The 12,840-nt window shown below is 35.6% G+C and overlaps 1 protein-coding gene across 2 annotated transcripts in view; it reads right to left on the reverse strand.

Annotated features, from left to right (window-relative positions):
- Nucleotides 1-3,442: 3,442 nt before the first annotated feature.
- Nucleotides 3,443-12,840, reverse strand: part of LOC142345496 (derlin-2-like) — a 183,930-nt gene continuing 174,532 nt past the window's right edge. Inside the window, exons 4-6 of one of the 2 annotated variants that reach the window (XM_075397566.1) lie at nt 4,514-4,709; nt 4,132-4,222; nt 3,443-3,900 (exon numbers count right to left, since the gene is read on the reverse strand). In XM_075397566.1, the coding sequence (XP_075253681.1) occupies nt 3,810-3,900; nt 4,132-4,222; nt 4,514-4,709 (378 nt within the window). In that variant the 3' untranslated portion in view covers nt 3,443-3,809. The remainder of the gene's footprint in view (nt 3,901-4,131; nt 4,223-4,513; nt 4,710-12,840) is intronic. The other variant, XM_075397565.1, reaches the window with a different exon arrangement.

Consider the following 12,840-nt stretch of genomic DNA (forward strand, 5'->3'; position numbering starts at 1 on the left):
ACTGCCTTAGGTTAAACAAAATCAATTGCAAGCCAAAGAAATGAAGAAAATCTAAGAATAAGCTGAAATAATTCATTTTTTTAACAACTGGAAAAATCAATGAAACGTTAATTAAATGTAGGTTCCAGGACAAAGCTAGACTGATACAAACTAGAATGTGACGAATAAGGACACAATGTAAGGAACGCCGTAACAAAAACACTAATTCTTGATTTTTGAAAGCTAAAAATCAAATTGAAAAAATCAAGAAAAACGAATACATTCCATTGTTCAGCATTCGAGGCATAGAAAAGGCAACGAGCCATCCGAGACTAAGATCTATCTTGCTGAACAAAACGAAAAAAGAAAGCAAATTCAGTCATAAGAATTCAGTCATAAGAAACATTGCAACATTTTGCAGAAAAAAGGTCAAATTTTTTAAGACTGCATTTTTGAAAAAAAAAGTTTTTCAAAAACTTAACCCCAAAAAAATTGAATTTTTATTGAAACGAAATTAAAGTACTCATGTTGCACAAAAAGACTCTAGTAATTAAAACCGAAATACATACAACAGACTGTCAAAAATTGAAAAAAAAACAACAAAATCGGATTAGCATATGTATTTTATAAAACAATTTCAAAAAACAAAAGTATATCGAAGTAAAAACAGGGGTTGAGTATATGAATAATCAAACCGAAGTTGCCATGTTATTAACTTTTGAAAAAAAGACGGCGGAAAGATCCAAAAACGAAGAAACTAATAGAAAAAAGCCAAAAATTAACTAGAAATCAAGAAATATGGGCCAATTTTGAATTTGAGACGCATTTTCATGCTTTGCAAAACACTGTGGTATCAATTTCCGCGGTTGAAATTTGAATATAGCATTGAATAAAAATTATTTCTGCGAAAAAACCAAATTACAAGCAACAAAATGGGGGCACTTAGACGAAAAAAAGGCTAGAAAAGATTATACGCAAAAAATTATATATGCAAGATTTCATTTTGCAAAAAAAATTGTCAAAAAACTTCAAAACTCATTAAAAAAACTCATTATCCTCCTGTATAGATAAAAAAGTAGAAACAGGGTTCAAAGAACGAAAATCAGAAAACATTTGGCAAAAAAATTGTCAAAAAACTTTTCCAAAATGAAAAAATTGTCTGCAGATTTTAAATGCTGAACGACGTAAAATCGTTCAAAATTTAGGGGGAAAATGAGATCCCTGACAGTTCACGAAAATACCTTTTTTAGTAGCTAAATAAAAAAAACAAAATTGAGAAAAATTGGACAAAAAACTGCCAAAATCGTGTGTACAATTCTAAAATCGCATGTAAAACAAAAATACCTCACGTTATAAAGAGGAAATCAATGCATGAAATATCAAAGATCAATTGATCAAATGCACTAATTTTTGAAAAAAAACACTAAGATCCAAAAAAGAAGAAATCAATTTTAAAAAAAGCCAAGAATAAATGATTCTGTCGAAAAAGACGAAAAAGACTTTTCAAAGTCGAAAAGAAGTCATTCACTGATCGAAGAGCATGATCAAAAAACTTCTCTCACTCAGAAAAAATCAGTTCAAAAGGCAATTTTACTCTGTTTCGATTTTAGGTCAAAACGACGTCTGAACGAATAGTACTTCCGGTAAAAAAAAACATAACCGGTAGAATACCGGAAACGACTCGAATCGTCGTTCACTATAATCTCTCATCTAACCTTTCTGAAATCAAAACATCAAAATAGACAAGAGAAAAAACAAAAGCAGCCCAACAAATCACATTAAAGTGTTTCAAAAATGCCGACAATTTTTTAGGTGCAAGGGGAAGCTAGGTGCGGTGGGTGGGTAGATAGGTTGGGGAGGTGGGTAGCGCTGGGGTAGTTGGACGGGGGGGATAGGTGGGGCAGGGTAGTCAGATAGAGGGAGGGGGTTAGTTTGGGGGGTAGGTGTAGTTGGGGGGGGGGGGGGGTAAGTTGCGGCGGTGGAGAGGGGTAGGTAGGTGGGTGGGTAGATAGGTTGGGGAGGTGGGTAGTGCTGGGGTAGTGGGAGGAGGGGTAGGTGGGGTTAGCTAGGTGAAAGGAGCGGGTAGGGGTAGTGGGGGGGGGGTGCGGGGGCGGTGGAGGGGGGGGGGGTAGGTAGGTAGGTGGTGGGGGTACGTAGGTGGTGGTGGGGGGGGGGGGGTAGGTAGGTGGATGGGTGGGTAGATAGGTTGCGGAGGTGGGAAGTGCTGGGGTAGTTGGGGGTAGCTAGGTGAAGGGAGGGGGTAGGGGTGTAGGTGGGAAGTAAGTTGGGGGGTGCGGGGGCGGTGGGGGTAGGTAGATGTTGAGGGGCAGATAGGTGTGCGGTGTAGTTTAGATAATTAGAGATAAATTATATCTGAACAAACATAGCCGGGAGATTGCCGGAATAGCTGCGAAAGAATAGACCTGCGTGCCATATAATAGAGATAGAAACAGATACAGATCTAAATTGAAAAAAATCGACGCCGTTTAAAAAATTGGGCTAAAAAACATTCAGCGATAAATCAATAAAGGTTGTTAAAAATCATTCCACAGAAGCCTCACGTTAGGAACCGTTATTACACATATGAGTTCCTTTGACCTTAAACAAACTCAAATTAAACTTAAGTTTTAAAGTGCAAAAGTCATTTTATTGAGTGAGGTAAGTCACGTATGATCATAATCTAATCACGCAAATAACCTAAAAACTTTCGCTAAAGCGAGTGAGAAATGACGTCACTCGCGCAAATGCCGTTAGTGAGAGGAAGAAGTCATTCAGAAAATTTGACTTTTTCAGCTTTGCTGTGTGAACAAATGTAAAACGAAAAAAGAGCGTCAGACGACGAAACAAAAAAAACCAAGAGCACCGCAATATAGCTACGCTCAGCTTACAGCTTTGCAGCTATAAAAAATCTCTAAATTACCTCTTCACCTTGAACATTACCACCAGTTCCTAATTACTATACATTACAAACGAAGCTACTGTTAAAGTCCAATATTCGAAAACAGAAGTCAACAGTCAAAAACGGAGGCAAATGCTCGAACAGAAAGAAGTCAAAATTCAAGTCATGAACAAACTTGCTTTCTGCTAAAAAAAAACCTGTAGAATCTCAATACTCCTCTTCGAGTCGTAAAAACCTGTAGAATCTCAATACTCCTCTTGAGTCGTAAAAAAACAAGAGAAGGCCAATAATAGCCCCAGCTATCGCTGTGCGGCTATAACGTTATTCTCATTCGGTTTCGTACGTGCGCCTGCAATTTTCATCAATCGTCCAAATGTCCATTCCAACTACCAAGAGTATGGAAAATCACTAAAAAAAGTCAATCGTCGAGTGAAAAAATGAAAAGCGCTATTCTTCGAGTCATACAAAACATTACAACCGAAATTCTTTGCTCGACAATCTTTTCCCAGCTTTAAAACCAGAATGACACCTAGTTCAACCAGAATGACACCTAGTAAAACAACGTAGTTCAACTAATATTTTAACTCCCAAACTAATTATTAATACGATACGTTTCTGGTAAAGTACATAGTTTAACTGAGAAGGCACGTAGAGCGATAGATTCCTCGGCCGAACAGAACTTTTATATCTAATTAACATTTTTTGAAATTAAATTGCAAATACAGTAAGTCGGCCAATCCGATCTTTGTCTTCTTATATCACCTTTAGCTCCTCAAGCATATTTGAGTGCCTATAAAGGTTGTTAAAATTATATCCCTAGCACTGTTCAGCTTCTATCGAGTGAGTACAGCTGGTTATGTACTGCACGAGATGGGTTCCAATCAAATAATATCCACATAGGGTGATGACGGGGTTCGAATAGCTAATTGTGTCAAGTCTCGCCCCAGTTGTATCCACCCGGCCTGTCCTCTGGCGCTGGGTCATAGTTGTCGTGCTCTGGAATGGGGTCGAACAAAAGATTGCTAAAACGGGACAGATGAATTTCTCAACAACTGTTTTCAGAAGCAAGCAAGAACTATTACTATCTGTAATATTAATATCACATGCGATTTCATAACAAAACGCTAAATAAATACATCGGATATGAGAAACCAATTTTCATGCGGGGTGAACCACATTTGTAGACTAGCTGATAAGCCTCAAGGATTGATTTCTAAATCTTATTTAAACTAGCAAAAAAATCGATTACTCACAAAATGCGGGGTGTTTTCAATAGTCTGAATCCACCCGGTTGATACGGGAACACGTCTTCTAGGAAGAAGTAAACATGTCCAACTGCAATGCCTGTAAAACCATTGAAAGGAATATAGCAGGCAGACAGATTGCCAGAAAATAGCTGGGATATTTAGAAAAGACTGGGAAAAAAGAAAAATTTCAGGTTTTTAACTAATTGCATCGAAAACACATTTTCACTCTTGTTTTCCGAGGAATGTTTTCCGTTTGTGGTGGGGGGGGGGGGACAAACGGAAAAGATGCAGAAATTCAACAAGCAGAATAGAATTTACGGGGTTTCAATCTCTTTAATGGAGAAACCAACAGCATAAAACGCACTCTGACTGCTTGCTAATTTCTAACCTATGAGGTCGACTTGTATTGAGTTTCCCATGAGGAGAGAGAAGCCAAGCAGCACCCAGGGCAAGTAAGGAGCTTGGAAGTTGAGAATTCCAAAGAAACTCATTCGGACATAGGGATTTCTCCTCGACCAGATGTAGACTAGCATTATGGTGAAAGCTGTGCCGAAGAATAGCAAGTTAAAGAAATAACCCAGAATCTGAAACAAGACAGTTCCATTGTGCAATATAACTCTCTAAGTGAACTAGGCTGCAGATCAGCTTAACAAAATTCAGTCGAGCATCGGTCAGAAAAACAATAAATAAAAATTCCATCATTTCAAATTTATAGTCATTGTTCAAAATATATCTCCAGGATATATCTGCTTTTTTTGTAAACAAAATCTTTTAAAAGCTTTAAAATGATAACTCTCCATTTTTTTCTAATAAAGAAAATGCTAGGAAATGATTAATAGTCTAGAGTTATCATATTAAATCTTTCAAAAGATTTCATTTACAAAACAAAGATGAACGTGCACATTTGCGTCCTCACCCAACTGAAACATGCACATACAATTATATGCATATATAAAGCATGTTCTTAGAATAAAGTCATAGGTTTATTGCCTACTTTATTTTCGTCCCTTTCTATTTCTTCACCAACCTGTAAGTTTATGCTTCTTTTCACTAGCTTAAAAACGACACGCTTTTTACCCGAAAAACACAAAAATTCCCTACTGAACAAAAGTTTAAAAAGTTCACCATAACTTCTCTGAGTCGTGAAAGGGAAACCAATTGAATAATAGCCTTGAGAGGCTGACAGCGGTTGTTAATCTTAAGAAAGACGAGCTGAGTATAGATTGTTACCACTCGCAGAAAAATGTCGTTCACAGTTATATGCTCTTAAAAGAGTGAGTTACATGCTCTTAAAAATGTCGTTCACAGTTACATGCTCTAAATTGTGGAGTTACATGCTCCACAATTTGCAAACACACATAAACCAAAAAAAAATGGAAAAAACAGCGAAGTTATAAATGATGCATTTACTAAGCATATAAACCGAGAAGCCTCTGATGACCGCAAACTCAATTGCTCAGCATTACAAGTTGACTCAAAAAACGGCAGATAATGAGATCATGCGCTTCAAACTCCTGTACAGCATCAAAACACGCAACTCGCTGATAAGGCAAAAGGTATTCCCTACTGAATACAATTTCTGATACCTAACCAAGTAATGTACACTAAACCGAAAAAAATACCACAACTTCTTGAGTCTAAAACGGAGACAGTCTGAATAATAGCTTTTGACAGGCTGACGGCGGTTATTAATCACAGGAAGACGAGCTGACAAAAAGCTGTTAACACTAAAAAAACATTCTGTCGTGGAACTGATACAGTCCATTATAAGATTAAAAATTTTGAATCAATTGAAACCATAAAATTAAGCGCAAAGCTACAAAACTTTACCAAAATTATAACATGAACGTATTAACTAAACAAGCCAAGAAGCACTTGATGATCACGAAATCAATTGTCGCCTTGAAGCACAATTGTTGATGAGACTCGGAAAACAATAGATCTTCGGATCGTGCTCTTCAAAGTTCTGCACCGCTTCAATATCAGCAAATCGCTCATAATGAAAACGTCATCACTTAAAATCAAGGTGTTCCTTTTTGAACAATTTTTTTTACACCTGACCGCATATTGTAATTTTTTAATTCTCTGTCTTTTCGTCTTCAAAAAATAGTTCACTATATTTTCTCTTCGAGTCAAAAAAGCAAACCGCTTGAAAAGTAGCCTTTGCGAGGTTGACACTGGCTATTATTCATAGGAATACGAGCTGAGTGTTACCATACACAGAATATTTATCTTAGTCGGTCACAGTGACATGCTTAACGAGTTAAGAACCAACTATTTGAAACCGAAGTTTGTCCAAAAGATACAAGCTTTTAAAAAGAGTTAGGACCAACAATCTGCAATCTTTTGAAAAATTGAGTGGAAATGTACAAAAAATTGGCAAAATTTTTAAATGAACGCAGTATTTACTGAGCACTAAGTCGAGAAGCATCTGACAACCTCAAAATCAATTGTCACACGAAATAACAATTTTTGATAAGACTCGCAAAACGGAAGATAATGGGACCATGCGCCTCACAGATCTGACCGCGTGAATACTAGCAGATCCCCTACAATGAAAAAGCAATAATATCAATGCAAGGTATTCCCCATTGAACAAAATTCTGATCTAAAGGTGTATTGTACTTTCCTGTTTCTATGAAGAAAAGCAAACCACTTGTAAATAAATCTTTTGCTAGGCTGACGCCGGCTATTAATCTTAGGAACACGAGCTGAGTGTAAATTGCTGCCATATACAGAAAATTTATCTTAGTCGGTCACAGTAACATGCTTTTAAATGAGGTAAGAACCAACTATTTGAAACCGAAATTTGAGTGAAATGTATAAAAAGTAGCAAAATCATTGAATGAACGTATTTACTTAACACAAGCCAAGAAGCATCTGATAATCTCAAAGTCAATTGTTACACGAAATTACAATTTTTGACTTTATCAAAATTATAACATGACTGTATTAACTAAACAAGCCAAGAAGCATTTGAAGATCACAAAATAAATTTTTCCCTTGAAGCACAACTTTTGATGAGACTCGGAAAACAATAGATCTTCGGATCGTGCTCTTCAAAGTTCTGCACCGCTTCAATATTAGCAAATCTCTCATAATGAAAACGCTATCAATTAAATTCAAGGTATTCCTTTTGAACAAAATTTTTTACACCTGACCGTGTATTGTAATTGTTATTCTCTCTCTCTCTCTCTCTCTCTCTCTCTCTCTCTCTCTCTCTCTCTCTTCGTCTTCAAAAAATAGTTCACTATATTTTCCTCTCCGAGTCGAGAAAAGCAAACCGCTCGAAAAGTAGCCTTTGCCAGGTTGACGCTGGCTAGTATTTATAAGAATACGAGCTGAGTGTAAATTGTCACCATACACAGAAAATTTATCTTAGTCGGTCACAGTAACATGCTTTTAAATGAGGTAAGAACCAATTGAGTGAAATGTACATAGCAATGTCAATAGAAAAATCATTGACTGAACGTATTTACTTAACACAAGCCAAGGAGCATCTGATAATTTGAAAGTCAATTGTTACACGAAATTACAACTTTTGACTTTACCAAAATTATAACATGACCGTATTAACTAAACAAGCCAAGAAGCACTTGATGATCACAAAATCAATTTTTGCCTTAGAGCACAATTTTTGATGAGACTCGGAAAACAATATATATTAGGATTGTGCTCTTCAAAGTCCTGCACCGCTTCAATATTAGCAAATCTCCCATAAAATAACGCTATCAATTAAATTCAAGGTATTCCTTTTGAACAATATTTTTTACACCTGACCGTGTATTGTAATTTTTATTTCTCTTTCTCTCTCTCTTTTCGTCTTCAAAAAATAGTTGACTATATTTTCCTCTTCGAGTCGAGAAAAGCAAACCGCTTGAAAAGTAGCCTTTGCCAGGTTGACGCTGGCTATTATTCATAGGAATACGAGCTGAGCGTAAATTGTTACCATACACAGAAAATTTTTCTTAGTCGGTAACAGTAACATGCTTTTAAAGAGGTAAGAACGAATTGAGTGAAATGTACATAGCAATGTCAATAGAAACATAATTGAATGAACGTATTTACTTAACACAAGCTAAGGAGCATCTGATAATTTGAAAGTCAATTGTTACACGAAATTACAATTTTTGATGAGACTCGCAAAACGTTAAATTATGAGACCTTGCACCTCAGAGGTCTGCACCGCGTCAATACTAGCAAATCACCTACAATGAAAAAGCACTAAGTTAAATTCAAGGTATTCTCCATTGAAAAAAATTCTGATCTAACCGTGTATTAAACTTTTCTGTTTCTATGGAGAAAAGCAAACCACTTGAAAATTAGCCTTTGCTAGGCTGACGCCGGCTAGTAATCTTAAGAACACAAGCTGAGTGTAAATTGCTACCATACACAGAAAATTTATCTTAGTCGGTCACAGTAACATGCTTTTAAATGAGGTAAGAACCAACTACTTGAAACCGAAATTTGAGTGAAATGTACAAAAAGTAGCAAAATCATTGAATGAACGTATTTACTTAACACAAGCCAAGAAGCATCTGATAATCTCAAAGTCTATTGTTACACGAAATTACAATTTTTGACTTTACCAAAATTATAACATGACCGTATTAACTAAACAAGCCAAGAAGCATTTGATGATCACAAAATCAATTTTTGCCTTGAGCACAATTTTTGATGAGACTCGGAAAACAATGGATCCGCGGATCGTGCTCTTCAAAGTTCTGCACCGCTTCAATATTAGCAAATCTCCCATAATGAAAACGCTATCAATTAAATTCAAGGTATTGCTTTTGAACAAAATCTTTTACACCTGACCGTGTATTGTAAAATTTATTTCTCTCTCTCTCTCTCTCTTCGTCCTCAAAAAATAGTTCACTTTATTTTCCTCTTCGAGTCGAGAAAAGCAAACCGCTCGAAAAGTAGCCTTTGCCAGGTTGACGCTGGCTATTATTCATAAGAATACGAGCTGAGTGCAAATTGTCACCATACAAAGAAAATTTATCTTAGTCGGTCACAGTAACATGCTTTTAAATGAGGTAAGAACCAATTGAGTGAAATGTACATAGCAATGTCAATAGAAAAACCATTGACTGAACGTATTTACTTAACACAAGCCAAGGAGCATCTGATAATTTGAAGTCAATTGTTACACAAAATTACAATTTTTGACTTTACCAAAATTATAACATGACTGTAGTAACTTAACAAGCCAAGAAGCATTTGATGATCACAATATCAATTTTTGCCTTGAGCCCAATTTTTGATGAGACTCGGAAAACAATATATATTAGGATCGTGCTCTTCAAAGTCCTGCAGCGCTTCAATATTAGCAAATCACCTACAATGAAAAAGCACTAATTTAAATTCAAGGTATTCTCCATTGAAAAAAATTCTGATCTAACCAACCGTGTATTAAACTTTTCTGTTTCTATGGAGAAAAGCAAACCACTTGAAAATTAGCCTTTGCTAGGCTGACGCCGGCTAGTACTCTTAAGAACACGAGCTGAGTGTAAATTTCTACCATACACAGAAAGTTTATCTTAGTCGGTCACAGTAACATGCTTTTAAATGAGGTAAGAACCAACTATTTGAAACTGAAATTTGAGTGAAATGTACAAAAAATAGCAAAATCATTGAATGAACGCATTAACATAACACAAGCCAAGAAGCATCTGATAATCTCAAAGTCAATTGTTACACGAAATTACAATTTTTGACTTTACCAAAATTATAACATGACCGTATTAACTAAACAAGCCAAGAAGCATTTGATGATCACAAAATCAATTTTTGCCTAGAGCACAATTTTTGATGAGACTCGGAAAACAATGGATCTTCGGATCGTGCTATTCAAAGTTCTGCACCGCTTCAATATTAGCAAATCTCCAATAATGAAAACGCTATCAATTAAATTCAAGGTATTCCTTTTGAACAAAATTTTTTACACCTGACCGTGTATTGTAATTTTTATTTCTCTCTCTTCGTCTTGAAAAAATAGTTCACTATATTTTCCTCTTCGAGTCGAAGGAAAAGCAAACCGCTCGAAAAGTAGCCTTTGCCAGGTTGACGCTGGCTATTATTCATAGGAATACCAGCTGAGTGTAAATTGTCACCATACACAGAAAATTTATCTTAGTCGGTGACAGTAACATGCTTTTAAATGAAGTAAGAACGAATTGAGTGAAATGTACATAGCAATGTCAATAGAAAAATCATTGAATGAACGTATTTACTTAACACAAGCCAAGGAGCATCTGATAATTTGAAAGTCAATTGTTAAACGAAATTACAATTTTTGATGAGACTCGCAAAACGTTAAATTATGAGATCATGCGCCTTAGAGGTCTGCACCGCGTCAATACTAGCAAATCACCTACAATGAAAAAGCACTAATTTAAATTCAAGGTATTCTCCATTGAAAAAATTCTGATCTAACCGTGTATTAAACTTTTCTGTTTCTATGGCGAAAAGCAAACAAATTGAAAATTAGTCTTTGCTAGGCTGACGCCGGCTAGTAATCTTAGGAACACGAGCTGAGTGTAAATTGCTACCATACACAGAAAATTTATCTTAGTCGGTCACAGTAACATGCTTTTAAATGAGGTAAGAACCAACTATTTGAAACCGAAATTTGAGTGAAATGTACAAAAAATAGCAAAATCATTGAATGAACGCATTTACATAACACAAGCCAAAAGGCATCTGATAATCTCAAAGTCAATTGTTACACGAAATTACAATTTCTGACTTTACCAAAATTATCACATGACTGTATTAACTTAACAAGCCAAGAAGCATTTGATGATCACAAAATCAATTTTTGCCTTGAGCCTAATTTTTGATGAGACTCGGAAAACAATATATATTAGGTTCGTGCTCTTCAAAGTTCTGCACCGCTTCAATATTAGCAAATCTCCCATAAAGAAAACGCTATCAATTAAATTTAAGGTATTCCTTTTGAACAAAATTTTTTACACCTGACCGTGTATTGTAATTTTTATTTCTCTTTCTCTCTTCGTCTTCAACAAATAGTTCACTATATTTTCCTCTTCGAGTCGAGAAAAGCAAACCGCTTGAAAAGTAGCCTTTGCCAGGTTGACGCTGGCTATTATTCATAGGAATACGAGCTGAGTGTAAATTGTTACCATACACAGAAAATTTATCTTAGTCGGTCACAGTAACATGCTTTTAAATGAGGTAAGAACCAACTATTTGAAACCGAAACTTGAGTGAAATGTACATAGCAACGTCAATAGAAAAATCGTTGAATGAACGTATTTACTTAACACAAGCCAAGGAGCATCTGATAATTTGAAAGTCAATTGTTACACGAAATTACAATTTTTGACTTTACCAAAATTATAACATGACTGTAGTAACTTAACAAGCCAAGAAGCATTTGATGATCACAATATCAATTTTTGCCTTGAGCCCAATTTTTGATGAGACTCGGAAAACAATATATATTAGGATCGTGCTCTTCAAAGTCCTGCAGCGCTTCAATATTAGCAAATCTCCCATAAAGAAAACGCTATCAATTAAATTCAAGGTATTCCTTTTGAACAATATTTTTTACACCTGACCGTGTATTGTAATTTTTATTTCTCTTTCTCTCTCTTTTCGTCTTCAAAAAACAGTTCACTATATTTTCCTCTTCGAGTCGAGAAAAGCAAACCGCTTGAAAAGTAGCCTTTGCCAGGTTGACGCTGGCTATTATTCATAGGAATACGAGCTGAGTGTAAATTGTTACCATACACAGAAAATTTATCTTAGTCGGTCACAGTAACATGCTTTTAAATGAGGTAAGAACCAACTATTTGAAACCGAAATTTGAGTGAAATGTTCATATCAACGTCAATAGGAAAATCATTGAATGAACGTATTTGCTTAACACAAGCCAAGAAGCATCTGATTATTTGAAAGTCAATTGTTACACGAAATTACAATTTTTGACTTTACCAAAATTAAAACATGACCGTATTAACTAAACAAGCCAAGAAGCACTTGATGATCACAAAATCAATTTTTGCCTTGAAGCACAATTTTTGATGAGACTCGGAAAACAATAGATCTTTGGATCGTGCTCTTCAAAGTTCTGCACCGCTTCAATATTAGCAAATCTCTCATAATGAAAACGCTATCAATTAAATTCAAGGTATTCCGTTTGAACAAAATTTTTTACACCTGACCGTGTATTGTAATTTTTATTTCTCTTTCTCTCTCTTTTCGTCTTCAAAAAATAGTTCACTATATTTTCTCTTCGAGTCAAAAAAAGCAAACCGCTTGAAAAGTAGCCTTTGCGAGGTTGACACTGGCTATTATTCATAGGAATACGAGCTGAGTGTAAATTGTTACCATACACAGAAAATTTATCTTAGTCGGTCACAGTAACATGCTTTTAAATGAGGTAAGAACCAACTATTTGAAACCGAAATTTGAGTGAAATGTTCATAGCAACGTCAATAGAAAAATCATTGAATGAACGTATTTGCTTAACACAAGCCAAGAAGCACCTGATTATTTGAAAGTCAATTGTTACACGAAATTACAATTTTTGACTTTACCAAAATTAAAACATGACCGTATTAACTAAACAAGCCAAGAAGCACTTGATGATCACAAAATCAATTTTTGCCTTGAAGCACAATTTTTGATGAGACTCGGAAAACAATAGATCTTTGGATCGTGCTCTTCAAAGTTCTGCACCGCTTC

Source organism: Convolutriloba macropyga, chromosome 9 (assembly GCF_964194025.1).
Source record: "Convolutriloba macropyga chromosome 9, txConMacr16.3, whole genome shotgun sequence".
NCBI lineage: Eukaryota > Metazoa > Xenacoelomorpha > Acoela > Convolutidae > Convolutriloba > Convolutriloba macropyga.